At 36.6% G+C, this 19,301-nt stretch overlaps 1 protein-coding gene across 1 annotated transcript in view; it reads right to left on the bottom strand.

Annotated features, from left to right (window-relative positions):
• Positions 1-19,301, bottom strand: part of LOC117523525 (contactin-associated protein-like 4) — a 127,886-nt gene that overhangs the window by 76,832 nt on the left and 31,753 nt on the right. Inside the window, exon 3 of the mRNA XM_034185080.1 lies at positions 8,395-8,588. Coding sequence (XP_034040971.1) covers positions 8,395-8,588 — 194 coding nt within the window. The remainder of the gene's footprint in view (positions 1-8,394; positions 8,589-19,301) is intronic.

Genomic DNA, 19,301 nt, shown 5'->3' on the forward strand with positions numbered 1-19,301 from the left:
CATTCCTGATGAATGTCTTCTCAATCAGGTAGAAAATTAGATTTGTGAGGCACGCATTGCAATTTTTTTTATGTATTAAATGCATTGGTAAACCCTTGGTCCATAGAGAATAACATTTATTAACCTCCTCAATCCTTCCACACTACCGCTGAATTTATCTGTACCTTTTCCTCACCTTTTAACTGCTTATTTTCACACTTAGAGGACTAAATAACTACTATTTGCAGTTCTGTAAGACATTAAGTTCCACAGAGACACAGACATTAGGGCCCCTTCACACATAGTACAAATAAGTACAAATCAGGGCAAATCATGGCGGAACAGCTTGTATGAGCGAACCACGAAAACAGCTGACGCGCAGGCGTGACAGTTTCGTGCACGCAATGGTGTCATGTGCGAGCGTGCACGAAACCGTCCCAGCAGGAACACAGTGTGAGGGGTTAGTAAGGTTAGACCTTACTTGTGTGAAGCACTTTGTTGTGATTTGCCACTATATAAATGAAAATAAATTGAAATTGAAATTGAGCAGCTGGAGCATGTGTAACCACGTCGCGCAGCTGCTGTGAAAAAAAAATACATGCCACCCACGAGATTCAAACATGCAATTTACAAATGCTCTGATTGCCAGCCAGAAACTTTACCACTGTGCTACCATCACTGTCCTATAAAAGGTGCAGAAAAATGCCTGAAATCAACAAGGAAATAAATGTATTTTTTTAAAGAGAAAACAGTGCCACGATAACTGACAAAACGGCATTTCTTACAGCGTATTTCTGCTGATATGTGACTGAAAGTGGCGTATTTGTTGCACTGTTGGCTTGTCATATAGTCCTGCGGTGCACCGCTCACAGGAGGACACGTGAGGACAGCAAGCACACACACGCACATGTCCATCAGCAGTGATGTCCAGGACCAGAGATGTCTCAACTGCTGTTGGCAGCCAGCCACACTCCCTGACCATTCAGCACAGACCAAGATGTCACTCTGTGAACAGGTGAGAGGTGCCTTGCCTGCAGGGGGTGCGAACCACATGCATGCACGTGTTGGGGGGTAGCAAGGGAGAGCGCGTGAAACACATGCACACGTTATGGGGGGAGCCGACACTCTGTTACGCCACATGTACACTCGGCAACTCCCAAACTTCACATCCAGCTCAAAACTGATTGTCTGCTGACTGTTTTTCATGTTAACAGTGCGAATGGCCACACATTTTGTAAGTGAGAAGTGAACGGTGTTAGATGTTTGTGCGTGTCACCTGGAATTTGACCGACACCTGCCTCAAGAGGGTTTGATGGGCTCTCACAGCACACACTCTGTCTTTCAGCTGTCGGTGTGCGCAAATAATTGTAGCAACAGGTGTACGAGGTGTTGGAAGCAGCCACGAAATTACACAGTTTGCATACGATTGCTGCTTCATGCGCAATTTGACCACATTCATACTATGTGTCAAGGGGCCGAACTGTTGTTTTCTGAATCTGGTCACAATCACGTCTCCTTCAGATTTGTCAGGTTTCTTGAGTTGTTGCCTTTTCAGTACACTGAAAAAACAGAATGTTTGAACCAACTTTAAAAAGTGTTACAATTTGTAAAAACCTGAATGAATTAAATTGTTTGAACTTAAGTTTGTAAATTAGAGTTGATTTAACTTTCAAACTTAAGTTCAAACAACTTAATTCATTCAGGTTTTTACAAATTGTAACACTTTTTAAAGTTGGTTCAAACATTGTCTTTTTTCAGTGTAGTTATCAAAAAAGAGCTTGATATACAAAATGTTCAAATTGCTATATTTGCTTGATTTTGTCTTATGCATTAATAAACAATTACACTTCAGAACTACTCAGCAGGAAACTTTTATTCACCGTGGAAGCACAGATTGGAAGTAAAGGGGTTAACGTGATGAACTGGACTTGTTCATTTACATAAGCTGGCCAACAAACTTGAATTGATTAACTGATATTTAACCTCCACTATAGAAAAGGTACACAACCCAGGAGAGGTCACTTAAAGTGATTTTTTTTTTTCTGGCCATGATCATTTGTGATTGCAATTGAGCCCTCGAATTAATAAAACGTGAGCATGTCATAGGCATTACAGTTAAACACATTACAGTTTATATTGGTAAGTGATGATAACTGTAGGCAGTTATTTCAAGCCTTTTTAGTTTTACACCATTAGGTGGTGACAGTTTATAGCGAACTTCTTCTTTTTGTAGCAGGGTCACCTGCGGTTAGTAGATCGAGATCTGAAATATACTATAAAGTGCTCATGTTTACATGTGTCAAGACAATATTGAGAGGATGTTTTACAAATTGTGGCCACATTTAAGTAGATCGTGGACACAATGTTTTATAATGATGTTCACTAAATTGTGCTCTCATTATACTAAATCATTCCCTCATTTGAATAAATCGTGCCCTTGTTTTACTCAATCTTGCGCTCGTTTTAGAAATTGTGCTCTTTTGTTGCTAAATTGTGCCTTCATTTTACAATGCTTAAAAAGAGCGCACACTATAGTAAAACGAGAACATAATATAGTAAATTGTGCACACAGTAAAAAATAAATAAATAAATAAATAAATTATATATATATATATATATATATATATATATATATATATATATATATATATATATATATAAATAAAATAAATAAAATATATATAAATAATAAAAATCTATATATAATATATATATATAAATAATAAAAAAATAAATAAATAAAACACACAGTAAAACAAGAGCACTGTTTAGTGAAACGAGCACATGATTTAGCAAAACAAGCACACCACGTAGTAAAACAAGCGCACAATATAGTAAAACGAGCGTGCAATCTCTCAACATGCAAAACATTTTGCGATGACACTTCTAGAGCACCATAGAAAGACAAGATGAAAATTAAAATAAGTGCAAAATAGTCATCATATGTTACGACCGCTATCTGTCATGGCTATTTTTTGTTTTGCATTTTCTTGGATTGCTGAATTTCTAGTTATTTTCTTCATGTTTCTCCGGTGGCTGCTTCATGTTAGGTCCCTGGTGCGTTATGTTGGTCTGTGCATGTTTCCAGTGAGTTTCATTTGGAGTCTCACTTTACTTTCCACTTTTTTTTCCAGCCTTTTGGTCTCCTGTGGGGTCATTGTAATGGTTTCACTTGTTTGTGGGCATGCACTCTGTATTCACTCTGTCTTACCTCCACACCTGCATCTCATCTGCAATCACACACCTGTCCTGCATGTCAGCAATCAGCTCACAGCATATCTTTTCCTGGGTCATCATGGTTTATCTTGTGTGCTCCTCCAATGTGCATTTTTGTTGCATTTGTCATGATCCCTGTAGTTTTGTATATTTGGGTTTTTTTCTGTTGTTTCATTATTATTATTATTATTATTATTATTATTATTATTATTATTATTATTATTATTATTATTAGGTTTTCATTCTGTAGCACCCTGGCTACTAAATTACTATATGTTGTGTGATAGATAGATAGATAGATAGATAGATAGATAGATAGATAGATAGATAGATAGATAGATAGATAGATAGATAGATAGATAGATAGATAGATAGATAGATAGATAGATAGATAGATAGATAGATAGATAGATATGTGTGTTATATCATTTTATTTAGATAATATTTTGGAGTGTTTTTGTGCCTCTGTTTGGGTTCTAGTTTGCATTAGCGTTCACATTATATGGTATTGTATTTATATAGGTATTGTGAATGGATCATACCTAGGATGTGCAAAAGAAAACAGATCCTATCATTCTTGCACTGGGTTTAAAAAAAAACTGGCATGTTGTAATTACAGTTCCAGACCACTTGTTGGTGGACTGACATTTAAAAGTGGATATTTATCACAGTAGGTTATGGTCTATGGGCAGCCACGGTCTAATTGGTATCTGCAGAAGAGGCAGACTGAGCATTAGGTAAACTCAAAACTTCCAGTCAGCAGAATGCTCTTTTTGAGGCAGACTTACCCAAAAATGTTAAACTCAACTTTCTTGGATGTACTGTCATCTTACACCTGATAATTTCAGGATGAAAATTAATTTAAATCCTTTTTAATACCTGTTATAAGCATCCATACTGTAAAGGTATTGCCCAAATGACTCCGTCATGTCCATGTATTAGTGTTGTGTCACTAATTCACAGATTCAGGTTAGGTGAATTGGAAACTTTAAAAAAATTCTCCAAGTCTCCCTTGTTAAAGAGATTTCCATCTCAATGGAACTAACCTGGTTAAATAAAGTTTAAATTAAAATTTTAAATAATACACATCATATATATTGTTTCTACGGCTCTAAAGTTGTGTTTTAGGCTTCTTTTTTCTCATTATTCTTATTCTTGGGTGAAGCAGTGCATCTGACAGAAACTAAATATAGTCAAAGGGCTAACGCCTAAAAGAGAACGTGCTCACTCACAGAACCAGATTTTTGTTCTCCTCAGTACATCCACCTGTAATGTAATGTAATTAAAATCAGTTGTTTTTCTGAAACTGTCCTCATATGCTTCCTTACATGATCTTTACTCTGTGTGAATGCAAATGTTATACAGATAACTAATATATGAAGCCTAATATCCCGCCTTTATAGTTTGATTTTGCAGCTTCCAGCAGTTGTGCCTGATTTTCAGAAATGACTGTTTCCTGCTGAGATGAAAAGTGCCTCATTTGTTTTAGGCACCAGTTTAGCAAATGTGACTCGAGCCAGTGTGGAAATTACTCCAACGGAAGACTTGAATTATAGAGAGGGAATTAACAAAATTAAACAGAGGATGAAGGTTGGCGCAAATTCAGACATAACATTTATATTTGCACAAAAACGGGCTAAATTCAGATCTCAGAGGGAGACGGAGCAGCAAAAACCAGTATGACAGATTTCCAATATACTTCTCGTGTTAATGAAGATCAACCCCAGATTTACTTTGTTTTGGCACAAGTGAAGATTAGGTTCAAAATGTATATTTTGAATTGCCCCAGTGAGATTAAGTTTACCAAATGTGCATAATTGGGGTGGGATTAAAGTCGTAAGGTCAAAGATCAACATTATGTTTTTCACTTTAATTTGCACCAAGTGTGAATTTGCCAAGTGTGAATTATTAGGGCAAAAGGTCATGACTACCTGTCTGTCTGTTAGTCTACTTCCTCCAAAGTCCTTTTTGCTCATTACTACCAAAGTTGAAATATCCCTGAATATTGACCCCAAAACTGCCCTTAAAAGAATTCATTTTTGGCAAAGGTCAAGGAATTTTATGGTCAAACACACACACACACTTAGGTAGATTCCTGAACTGAGTTGTCAGAGCTGGAGCTCAATTAAGAGCTGTTTAAAACTACTTTACACTTTTTAGAAATTTCCTTAAATTTGACTTCTAGCTCAGAAAATGTGATTCAATGGCAAAGGTTCTATAAAATAAAATTTAAAGACTTCCCTATTTTGATATTAACAAAATGCTCATTTAACAGAATTTGCTTTTTTAATGTTGCATAAAACCTGCGAGGACATTCTGTTCCTTTCATCTCCATGATAACTCGCTCATGCTGACTTACCTGATTAGGAGAAAATATACTGGCAGAAGCAACGACTCTCTTTTATTGCCAGATAGTGAATGCAAACAAAGACACAAAGAAGGAGATGAAAAAGGAAGCAAAAAATTGGGGAATGAGCGGGTATTAGTCAGCCCAACAAACCTTGAAGCTTAAAGGAAAAGACGTAGCTGCTGAAGGAACAAGTGACTCAGCAGATGTTCCCCGTGATGGAGACTGACTAAAGCGTGGAGCTTTAGAAGGAGTTGTGGACTTACTGAAATTTATGCAGAGGGTAAAATCACCAAGCTTTTTAAAACAGCGAGAAGAAGAGTGAGACGATAGTCTTTACTGTCAAGTCTTTTTCCACTTGAAACTGAAGATGAAGATAATTTTACATCTACAATCTGATGTGGTTCAGGCAGTGAGTGGCCGCTTTTGAAAGTTACATTACAAAAAACTTGTATCTTTTTTCTTGCCAGAAAATCCTTTAAATAATTGGTAACACTTTACTTGAAGGTATCGTCATAATCGTGACATGACACTGTCATAAGTGTTACATGACACAGTCATGAAGGTGTCATAAAAACATTATATCACTGTCATAAATGTTTATGACTGCTGTCATTAAATGTGATTTGGTTTTTATAATGACAAGTTGACATTTTTGGGTTGTCTTGATTGTAACAACTTGACTTTAATCAAAGTGACGACCAATTTAAATTTTTTTATTAATTTAATTAGCTTATAATGCAACAAATCACAGCAAAAGCCGTCTCAAGATGCCTTACAAAATTTAATAAATAATTAAAAATGAATTAAAAAAAATTCAAATACATAACTAAAAACAGAAGTAAAAGAATAAAACAAATAAAAATAAAAACTATTCATAAGAAGGAGAATAAAAATAGGTTTTGAGTCTTGACTTAAAAATGTCCACGGACTCAGACTGCCTCACGGTCGCAGGGTGGGTGCACGATACGAAAAAGCTCTTTGACCTGCTGACTTCGTTGTCTTTGGCCTTTTTGGTCTTCGGTTGTATGCAAACTAGTCAACTTGTCATTACAAAAACCGAAAGACGCTTTAATGACAGCAGTTATAAACATTTATAACATAATGTTTATGACATAATGTTTATGACACCTTTATGATTGTGTCATGTAACAATTATGAGTGTCATGTCACTATTATGACGATACAAGTAAAGTGTTACCAAATGTTTTAACCCAATCAGTTGGAGGTTTTCTTTGATATACAGCATGAGCATGTATTCTGCTAATTTATGAACAGGACTGTACAGGTTTGAAATGGTCTTCAATCAAGACTATCACTGACGTCTTGGACTCGACCATCAGAAGTGTATCTGTGTGGAACTTGTAGAGACATTCACGTATGTCAGCAATGACACTCATGTCACTGAGTCCTCTGCCTTTGACGCTGAGAAACGCCTTGGAAGAGTTTATGGAGTCATGATATTTTTGGACAGAGGTGTTTGGCGATGCCAATACCTTTGAAGGAGAATAAGAGTCTAATGCTGCGTTCAGAACCCACAGACATTTTGAAAGACCTGACGTGTTTCAATAACATCATATTTTATTTCCCCCTGTTAGCACTGTATTCTGTGTTGAGTTCTATGTTGATTTTGTACTTCTGTTCCTGGATTTAGTTTTCGGTTATTGTTCAGTTCTTTGTGTAGTGTGATCATTGAGTGCCCCTTTTCCTGTGTTAGTCTCATGTTAGCTTTGCCTGTGTTGCACTTAAATACTTTTGAGTCCCACGTTGATTTTGTGCTTGTGTTCCTGGATTTAGTTTTCAGTTATTGTTCAGTTCTTTCTGTAGTGTGATCATTGAGTGCCCCTTTTCCTGCGTTAGTTTCATGTTAGTGTTGCATGTATACACTTTTGATTTCCACATTGGTTTTTGCATCTTGCACTTGGATTTATATTTTGGCTTTGTTATGTCCTCTGTTGTCACTTACCCTTAGGTGTTGGTTTAGTTTTCAGTCACTTTGTGTTCCTTTGGTTCTCACATGTGTTAGTTATTCCTGCTCTCCCTGATTTTACACACCTGTTGCTTATTAGTTCGTTTTTATATTTAAGTCTTGACTTGTCCCCTGTTCAGTTGCCTGTAGATTCGCTGTGAATCACATTGTCTGTGTCTTCCTGAATTTCTGTGTTAATCTAGTGTTTGTTTTTCCTTCCATGTAACTTTTGTTTTGGACTCTGTTTAGAGGGATTTTGGACTCATTTCTCTCATGTTATTTTTGTCATTATTTGGACAGTTTGCTATGTTTCAAATAATAAATGACCTTGTTTCTCAACCTCACTTCATCTAAATTCTGGATCTGTTAGTGAAATTCATGGCTAGCTGCCGGCGATCACCTTAGTATTCTCTCTGTTTACCTGTCAATTTATTGCTGGTGAACTCATTTATGCACAGACTACATTTGACCTATTTATGACATAATTTGTCATCTCATGACATCTAAGTACTTAGATTGGTATCTAACTAATCAAAACATTTTGAAGCAAATTATCACCTAAAGGATGTTTTGTGGTCACTGCTTTGAAGGGTTGATTTTTCGAGACTTTTAAGGTGGTGACCTGATTCAACAACAAAACAATATTAATAAATGAAAATTTTTTTGGCATAGCATACACTTGCTTTCAGACTTTATTTAGTTTTTATTTTTTATTTTTTTTTGTTTAACAGGGTAAGAAAACTGAGATCAACTTCTGTTTGCACTGAAAAACTGTGCCAACTCTCATTACAACAAACATACAATGATAGCAAAATACGAGTATATTAGTCACGTAAATCTGTTTAACATTGTGGCTCACATTTAGTTATGGAGCTATACGCACCCCGATGCTGTCTTCCTGCTGATACTGTTTCCAGTTATGTCCAGTGTCACTGACCATCAGCAAATATGTTGTCAACCAATCAGAGCTGCCGTAACGGCCTTGCGTGGACACAGCTGTGATGTTGTTCCGCTCTCCCAGGTCGACCTCCAGCCACTGATACACATCCGAACTCAGAGGAGACCAGCCTCCAGCTCCTGGGGAAACAAAACAACAACAAAAAATAATTTAAATATTGACAAATTCACACTTTATTTCTCAAAAAAACAAGTGGATAAAACTAACACTCCACAGGAAGATGTATAATTTTAACTGCTGCATTTTCTGGAGTATAAGGCACACTGCTTTGCTGTATGTGGACGTCACAATGTTTCCCTAAGAGTGAGTTTAACAACAGGAAGGAACTCACTAGTATGTGCACACCACAGCATGTGCTGTTACTTAAGATAAGTTTTAAATTAAAAAAAAATACGCAAAATGGACAAATAGATATGCAACAGACAACATGTTTGGATGTCATTAGATACATATGAACACTTATTGCTGGGAAATAGTACAGTAAAAATGTGAGACTTTTAGATTTTTTTTTTTTAATCAGGTCTTTAATTTGGAATTTTTGTGTATTGTTGTAGTGTACTTTTATGAATGGATGTTCTTTTATTTAGTGCATTAATTCCTGGGAAATATATGTATTCATATTAACAAATGCAGGATTTTTCAGTATATAAGTTGCAGGACCTGTCAAACTTGGAAAAGAAAACCCTGCAACTTGTACTCTGGAAAATATGGTAAGCCTTAAACCATTACTGATCAATAACTAATGCTTGTAAATAACTCTTATATAATCTAATATTGCAGAAAAAATACATGTTTCCAGGTGATTACAAATCCATATTATGTTAATGGGTGTTTCTCAATAGAGGATGAATCTTACTAAAGTTGCTTAATCACACTTTTTCCACATTACAAAGGCCCCAAGCACAAAAGCTTTATCAGCTTCTTTCTTTGATGTTACTTTGGGACATAAAAAGGAGTTTAATCTGTTGCTCAAGCACTGTTTCTGTTCATGAAATAAGCTGTACCCTATATATTTCTGACAAAGCTGATAAAGATAATATGATATCAAACATGCCCATTTCACAAGAGACCTTCAAAGAGTGTGAGTGCTGATGCAGGAGATAAAAGCAGACATTAAATAATTTAAAGACCAAAAGAGGGGTGAGTAGAAGTGAAAGTGCTGCATCAGACCAACGTAATCAAAGTCCTTTGGACAGATCCTGGAGGACATGTCCACACCGTGCACACATGTTTATTCCAGCTTCCATACATGTGATGACATGATTGGAAAACTTTAAACTATCCCGGTCTTGACTAAGATGTCCACATAGCAACAGTTGTGCCATTAGAAGGTGTGCTTCTGCAGAGCATGTAGCTCAGTGGGATAAAGAGTTGGGCTGAAATGGGTTCTATTCCTAGTCATGGTCCTATATAAGCCCTGAGCTTAACCTCAGAGGAGCTGATGGTCTAGTGGTTAAGCACTGGGCTTCAGACCAGAGGATCCTTGATTTAAAACCTGGAAATCCCTAAGAGCTGTTGGTCAAGGTCCCAGTTGATCCAGGTGTGCAGTTGGGTGTCTCGCATGGCAGCCCATGGGTGAATGTGAGGCATCATTGCCAAGCACTTTGAGCTTCTGATTCAGATAGAAAAGCACTATATAAAATGCAGTCCATGGTCCCTGTCCGTGTCCATGGACAAGACATTTCCTCTGCATTGTCCTAGAACACCCAGCTGTAACTGTGTACTGTTATTGTCTGGGGAAGAATCCTGACTCTGGGGATCTCCTCAGAGCCTATATCTGACTTCTTAACCATCTGCACTGTAAAAAAAAAAAATGTTGGACCAACTTGAAAAAGTGTTTCAATTGTTAACACTTAAATACCATATTGTCCTGAATATAAGACACACATGATGATCCGTTAGTTTTTAAGATGTATTTTCTAGGTCAAACCCCTCGTCTACATAGTAAACTAGGTTGACCAAATTAACAAGTTTATATATGTCAACTTTTTATGTTAATTTAGACAAACTTAATTCATTTGAATGTTATCAACTGAAGCTGTTTCATTAGTTTTTTTTTTTTCTTTTTTATTTCACTTCAGCAGAAATACATGTGAAGGTAACATGAGCTAATAGGCACTCAGAGAGCGCAAACCTCTGCCAAGGTCACATGTTTTCTGTAAAATATGTTCCAGAACCAATTTTCAATAAAAATCTTCTAACTGCTCACCAAATTTCAAAATCCTCTAACAACGTTTTAGTCAAATGTTGCTATGTGCCAAATGTTCTGCTCGATCTCAGTTCCAGAATATATTCTTGATCACCAACAAAACTGGATCACTTATTTCCCAAAAGATTATCTATCTGCTCACCAACTTTCATTGAAAACTGATTATTTGTTTTTGAGTTATCCTGCTAACAGACAAGCAAACAATGAAGTGGCAAATGATAAGGTACCACATGCTGCCTTTTGTGCAGCATCCATTAACATGATTGCACGGAATTCAAAAAGAAATTGTAATGATTATCGTGAGATAAAGTGGAACATCATGACGCTGAACCTGCCCAGGAGGCAATTTGGGCATGAACCCTGACTTTCGGTAGTTTGAATAACAATGGGTGCCTAATAACTAATAACAATTCACCAACAAACAAATTACAAGACCTCTCCCTTGTTTCAATCGGAGTGACCACAGCAGACCCTAGGTGCAATAAGCGTACTTAACCACTGGGAAGAAGAACAAGTTTATTAACAAACTTAAGCGCACCTTAGTGAGTTTTCTTGTCTCATCTGTCGATGGATTTTAACATGACGGTCAGTTTGCTTTGATGCTGCAATCAGGCTCAAAGGCATCAGGATCACACACCAAAGATCAAGGAACTGGGTTCAGTAATAAAAGATCAGATCAAAAATCAAATACCAGACTCATTCCAAACATTGAAACATTGAAGGCAAATCAGAAATAATGACAGTTACAAAGTGCAATAAATAGAAACAGTTAAAAAAAAAAAAGTTTTGTGAAGAGAGTTTTTTAAGAGTCTGGACTGAATTATTCATCTTGGTATAACAGAGTTTGAGCCATCTCAGCTCTTTAAGGTGGTAAAAAGGAACCTTTTGGGAAACATTACTCTAAAAAGCCTTTGCATTCTATGACAAAAAAAGTTTTAAAAACCACCACCGTGGCACACTTTAGAGCAGGGATAGGCAACCTGTTCCAGAAAGAGCCATGAGGGTGCAGGTTTTCTTTGCAGCCACTGACTCCACCAGGTGATTTTACTGATTAATATCACTTTGAGCAGATGGAATCAGTTAATCAGTGAAATCACCTGGTGGAGTCAGTGGCTGCAAAGAAAACCTGCACCCTCATGGCTCTTTCTGGAACAGGTTGCCTACCCCTGCTTTAGAGGAAGGAAAAATGCTGTTTGAGATGCCAACAGTTTTTAAATAATAAAAATGTCCGGCATGTTCGTGGGTATAAGGATTCCTTTTTATTTTCATAAATGTAACCTTGTTTATTGAGACAGTGCATCTGGAAAGTATCTACAGTGCTTCACTGTTTCCATATTGAGTTATTTTTCAGCCATATTCCAAAATGGAGTAAATTAAATTTTTCCCCTCAAAATTCTACACACAATACCCCATAATGACAATGTGAAAATGTGTGTGTGTGGGGGGGGGGGGGATTTTTGTAAATGTGTTAAATATAAAAACTAAGAAGTCACATGCACACAAGTATTCACAGCCTTTATCATGAAGCTCAAATTTGAGCTCAGGTGCATCCTGTTTCCACTGATCATCCTTGAGATGTTTCTGCAGCTTAATTGGAGTCCACCTGGGGTAAATTCAGTTGACTGGACATAATATGGAAAGGCACACACCTGTCTACATATAAGATCCCCCAGTTGACAGTGCATGACAGAGCACAAACCAAGCATGATGTTGTGTGTTGGGGGGTGTGGCTGGATGTTTTGGTGTTTTCTTTTCTTTGCTCCTCAGGTGGCATGAGAACTGATTTGTCTGTGGAGAAGGTGCTGGCTGAAGAGTCCTCACCCTCATCAACATCCTGTGACTGGTGCTCACATGCAACCTTAAAGACTTTCAGCTGAAGCAGATAATTGGATGGCGTTCTGCATTTAAGGCATGTGTGATTCAAGCAGAACTGCCGGGAACTCGACCTTGTGATGTTCGTTTGTGAGACGCTGAGGACCGCGCCTGGGTTTGACACATCGAGCCCGTGAAGCAGGAAGGGTGAGGACACATGCTGTCAGCACACGTTAAAGGTAATTAAGTGTTCGACTAATTGTTGATAGTAACTTGGTGTTTTGTTACGCAGTATACTGGAATTGTGATGAGAATTGTGCAGTTTGCTTCTCACTGCTGTGGCGTGCAGATAAGTGATCCTCCACTTGTTGTGAGAAGCTGCTCATTTGCATAAAGTTAAAAAATACAGACCTGAATGTGTTGCTGATAGCGTGTGTCTTTTGAAAGATATTGTTGTAACTGCTGACTTACCTCACCTCTTCTTTGCTTCACAGAGAGTCAGTTTGTCGTGTCCACCTGGGGGGTGTTTGTCTGGTGGTAGTGGGTCCAGGAGCGCCGGGCTTCTATCCTTTTGGGCGCTTAAGAGCGTGCCAACAGTCACTCCACCAGAAGGACGTTCTTTTAGTTTTGTACACATTATTATGCACAGGTGAAAAATAAATTGTTTCTGTTGTTGGAACCGCTTTCTGGTTATTTTTAGCGCTGGGTTCTGTCTGACGCAGGTCCGCTCCTCAACCCGCGTCGACACATAACACATGAAGACAAAGGAATTGTCTAGAGACCTCTGAGACAGGATTGTCTGCAGGCACAAATCTGGGGAAGGGTACAGAAACATTTCTGCTGCTTTGAAGGTCCCAATGAGCACAGTGGCCTCCATCATCCATAAATGGAAGAAGTTCGGATCCACCAAGCTGACTGTCTAAACTGAGTGATCAGGGGAGAAGGACCTTAGTCAGGGAGGTGACCAAGAACCTGATGGTCACTCTGTCAGAGCTCCAGGATTCTTCTGTGGAGAGCAGAGAACCTTCCAGAAGGACAACCATCTCTTCAGCAATCCACCAATCAGGCCTGTATGCATGGGCGCAATTTGGTGGGGGATGGGGGGACATGTCCCCCCCACCTTTTCAACCAGGGGGGACAGAATATGGTATGGCCCCTCCACCTTCTGACATATATATATATATATATATATATATATATATATATATATATATATATATATATATATATGTATATATATATATATATATATATATATATATATATATGTCATATATTAAAATATATGACATAGACACTAATATTGATGAAAGTATATTTGACTTAAAAACGATTGGTTGTGAGTATTATACGGTAGAACAGCTAAATAGTGAAAAAAATTGCAGAAGATACCCTGTCACTCTTACATATAAACAGTCGAAGCTTGTATTGTAAAATGTCGCAAATAAAAGATTATTTAAATCAGTTTAAAAATAGATTTAGTATTGTTGCAATCACAGAATCTTGGCTTAATGATGATCTCATGGCTGATGTTCAAATAGAGGGATATGAGCTGTATTTTGTGAACAGAAGAGATAAAGGGGGCGGTGGTGTTGCTCTGTACATAAAGGCAGATCTGATATGTACAATTGTAGAAGAAATGACAACTGTGGATGACATCATAGAAATTGTAACAGTGGAACTTGTACATGAAACATCTAAAAATATTTTAATCAGTTGTGTATACAGAGCACCAGACACTTGTGTTGTGAAATTTACAGATAGAATAATAGTTATTCCATCAAATTAAAAACAAAACGCTTTTTATATGTGGAGACTTTAACATTAACATAGAGAACTCCAGTTGCCAAAGAATAAGTGATTTTGTGAATTCAATGTATAGTTTGGGGTTATTCCACTTGATAACAAAACCAACCAGAATCACATCGCAAAGTGCAACGGTAATCGACAATATATTTACAAATAGAACAGATGAAATTATCAGGAATGGGATCTTGATGACAGATGTTAGTGATCATTTACCAGTCTTTTCAATATTTAAATATAAAAATAGGTACAAGAAAAAAAAACTGTTATAAACTTTAAAAGAGACAAGTCAGTAAATGCCTTGGAGGCATTAAAATATGATCTTAAAAATCAAAATTGGGAAGAAGTTTGTCAGTGATGTTAATGTAGCATATAACTCATTTATGAAAATATTGATGAAATCATATAATAAAAACTGTAAATAGAAATTAGTAAGAAAAGAGTAAATAAACCATGGCTGACTAAGGGAATAAAAAATGCTTGTGCAAAGAAAAACTATTTATACAGGTGCTTTTTAAAAATGCAAACAAAGGAAACAGAACACAGATACAAAAAATATAAAAATAAGCTATTGACAATAATTAGGAAACAAAAAAAAAGATTATTATAGTGAACAATTAAATAAGAGTAAAGATAATATGAGGGCAACATGGGGAATTATAAAAAGTGTGACTGAAAGTGATGGAGCGAAAGCAACTTTTCCAAATTACTTTGTCAAAGAAAATAAAGAGATATATGACATAAAAGAAGTGGCAAATGGGTTTAATGATTATTTTTCAAATGTAGGATCAAGTCTGGTGGGAAATAAACCAATAGTAGAAGATACATTACATACACTTGTAAATACGGTCAATAGTATTTTCCTGGACAATGTGGAAAAAGATGAAATAAGAAATATTGTAAAAAACTGTGTAAGCAAAAGATCAACTGACCATGAAGATTTAGACATGATGACTGTAAAAAGTATAATAGAAACTGTTATTGAACCATTTACTTATATTTGCAATCTGTCTCTGTCAACAGGGATTTTTCCAGATGAAATGAAAATTGCCAAGGTAGTCCCATTATATAAAAATGGAGACAAACATAAATTCTCTAATTACAGGCCAGTATCATTGCTTCCACAGTTTTCTAAAATTATGGAAAAAGTTTTTGTGACAAGGTTGGATAAATTCACTGAGAAACATCATATTTTAAATAATGCTCAGTATGGATTCAGAACAAAACATTCGACAGCTATGGCAATTATGGAATTAATAGAGAAAATATCAACAATAGAAAATAAGGATTATTTTGTCAGTATTTTTATTGACTTGAAAAAAGCTTTTGATGTTATTGACCACTCAAGATTGCTTCACAAGTTACAACAATATGGAATAAGAGGTATTGCACATCAGTGGGTAAAAAGCTACTTAGAAAACAGAAAACAGTTTGTTCAGATAAATAATATCAAATCAGAATTGTGTAATATTGCTTATGGAGTACCACAAGGATCAGTACTTGGACCCAAACTGTTTATTTTGTATATCAATGATTTTGTGAATGTATCTAATGTGCTTGGTAGCATTTTATTTGCTGATGATACAATGCTGTTTTACTCTGGATCAGATATACAGGAAGTAGCACAAGTGATAAAAACAGAATTGGAAAAGGTTAAGCATTGGTTTGATATAAACAGACTGTCACTAAATATTAATAAGACAAATTTCATATTGTTTAATGACAGAGCAAAAAAAAAAGTGTCATTACAAATATATGGAATGGATATACAAAGGGTAAAAGAAATGAAATTTTTAGGAGTCATAATTGATGAAGATCTTACATGGAAGTCACACATAAATTACATAAAAGGGAAAATAGCGAAAGCCATTGCTGTTTTGCATAAAGTAAAATATTCATTAAATAGTTATGGTTTATTAACATTGTACAATTCATTGATTTTCCCATATTTAACTTATTGTGTAGAAATCTGGGGATCAACATATACAACTTATATACAACCTTTGTTTATTCTGCAGAAAAGGGCTTTAAGGGTGATTAGCAACAGTGGTTTTAGAGATCCATCTAATCCATTGTTCATTAAGTACAGGGTACTTAAATTTCGTGATATGGTCGATTTGAAAATATTACAAACAATGTACCAAGCTAATAAAAATGCTTTACAAACGCAACACTTTTGGTTTTGCTCCCATTTTGTATGAGATGAACTCAAAGATCTAAAACTTTTTCCACATATACAATATCACCATTTCTCTCAAATATTGTTCACAAACCAGTCTAAATCTGTGATAGTGAGCACTTCTCCTTTGCTGAGATAATCCATCCCACCTCACAGGTGTGCCATATCAAGATGCTGATTAGACACCATGATTAGTGCACAGGTGTGCCTTAGACTGTCCACAATAAAAGGCCACTCTGAAAGGTGCAGTTTTAATCACACAGCACAATGCCACAGATGGCGCAAGATTTGAAGGAGCGTGCAATTGGCATGCTGACAGCAGGAATGTCAACCAGAACTGTTGCTCGTGTATTGAATGTTCATTTCTCTACCATAAGCCGTCTCCAAAGGTGTTTCAGAGAATTTGGCAGTACATCCAACCAGCCTCACAACCGCAGACCACGTGTAACCACACCAGCCCAGGACCTCCACATCCAGCATGTTCACCTCCAAGATCGTCTGAGACCAGCCACTCGGACAGCTGCTGAAACAATCGGTTTGCATAACCAAAGAATTTCTGCACAAACTGTCAGAAACTGTCTCAGGGAAGCTCATCTGCATGCTCGTCGTCCTCATCGGGGTCTCGACCTGACTCCAGTTCGTCGTCGTAACCAATTTGAGTGGGCAAATGCTCACATTCGCTGCCGTTTGGCACATTGGAGAGGTGTTCTCTTCACGGATGATGCGAAGGAGATGTGTTGCACTGCATGAGGCAAATGGTGGTCACACCAAATACTGACTGGTATCCCCCCCAATAAAACAAAACTGCACCTTTCAGAGTGGCCTTTTATTGTTGGCAGTCTAAGGCACACCTGTGCACTAATCATGGTGTCTAATCAGCATCTTGATATGGCACACCTGTGAGGTGGGATGGATTATCTCAGCAAAGGAGAAGTGCTCACTATCACAGATTTAGACTGGTTTGTGAACAATATTTGAGGGAAATGGTGATATTGTGTATGTGGAAAAAGTTTTAGATCGTTGAGTTAATCTCATACAAAATGGGAGCAAAACCAAAAGTGTTGCGTTTATATTTTTGTTGAGTATATATAGTTATAAACTGAAAGGAATAGAAGTCTTTAGAAAACCAAGATACAGAACCAGAGTAAAAGAACGGAGTATTGCAGTAAATGGTGTAAAATTATGGAACAATCTCAACAAAGAAATTAAAGAATTAAGGTTGCTTAAATTATTTAAAAAACGTATTAAACTAGATGTATTAAGTAAGTATGAAACTATAAAATACGTTAGTGGGCTGTAAGGAAGTAAAAAAAAAAATGTAATTTGTTAATAATGTATAAAATGTTTTAAGTTTAAAAATGTAACCTGTCAGAGATGTAATCTATTTAATAATGGTCATAATTATGAAATAAGTCAGTGGTATGTGACAAGTTAAAGAAATACAATCTGTTAAATAATGTTGAAAAATGACGCTGGATATTGAAAGATTGTATTGTAAAAAGGGGCAGAAAATATAAGACTTGTTCTTCTCTCTGCTCCTTTTCATTCTGGTAATGGAGATGCTTTATTTCTGCTTTTCTGTTTTTTTTTTTTCTTTTAAATGAATGAAATAAATAAATAAATGAAAAATGAAATGAATGAATATATGTGTGTACTTGAAACATGCTATGCCAGTCTTACGTGTAAACCATGTCAGTCTTTTGTGCAAAACCATGTCAGAATAGTATCTTTGTTTCTGCAAGTTTGTATTTTTAGCAGCATTGACTTGTTTACAACACCTGTTTCTTGTTTGTCACATTCAGAATTTTCTGGGACTTAATTTGCCCAGATTTGAAACCAAAAATAGTTGCCTCTAGCGAATAGTGTCTACACATAAGTATCAATGGACCATATGCTAATTTACTAAATTCTGAAAGTTAGAAAAGGAAATCAGAAAAACTATCTGGGTCCTCAGAAAGCCCATCTGCAATTATTGCTTGATCTCCAAAATCAGTCTATGCAGGCGAAATTATGTTCAGTATGAGTGTTGTCATTAGTGCCATTTCGAAAAATAAATTCATGATAAGTAATTTATCCTAAACTTATGATCTGTTGTTTTTTCAAACTTATGCAAAAATAAATCTTGAGAAAAAAATACAGTATGCGATAGTTAATAATTATTAAGAGCCTGTTCTTTCATATTTATGAATACATTTTACCACATTGCAGTTGTTTTTTTAATGAAAACTCAACCTATCATTCTTTTTGAGTTCTACACATGTGGTGATACCTTATTTACACCAGGATGTTAATAAAATCAATGCTGGCTATTCTCAGAATAAAGTACTTATATCCACAGTTTCAAATTGCATAAGTCAAATGGTGTCCAATTTATGGTCTTCTCAAAACATTAAAATTACTGTTCTGGATGCTCAGAATGCATCTGAGCTTATCTACAAACCGTTGGCGTCTGGGGGCCTAAAGCAGCCCCCAGACCCCCGGCCTATGGGCTTCAGCCCTGCGGGCCTCGCACTTTGTCCCCCGTAATTTCTAGTTCGAAATTGTGCCCTTGCCTGTATGGTAGAGTGGCCAGACAGAAGCCACTCCTTAGTAAAAGGCACATGGCAGCCCACGTGGAATTTGCCAAAAGGCACCTGAAGGACTCTCAGACCATGAGAAGCAAAAGTCTCTGATCTGATGAGACAAAGATTGAACTCTTTGGTATAAATGCCAGGCGTCATGTTTGGAGGAAGCCAGGCACCAACCCAACAGCTGTGGGGATGTTTTACAGTGGCAGGAACTGGGAGACTAGTCAGGATTGAGGGAAAGATGAATGCAGCAATGTAC

This window comes from Thalassophryne amazonica, chromosome 13, assembly GCF_902500255.1.
Source record: "Thalassophryne amazonica chromosome 13, fThaAma1.1, whole genome shotgun sequence".
Classification (NCBI taxonomy): domain Eukaryota; kingdom Metazoa; phylum Chordata; class Actinopteri; order Batrachoidiformes; family Batrachoididae; genus Thalassophryne; species Thalassophryne amazonica.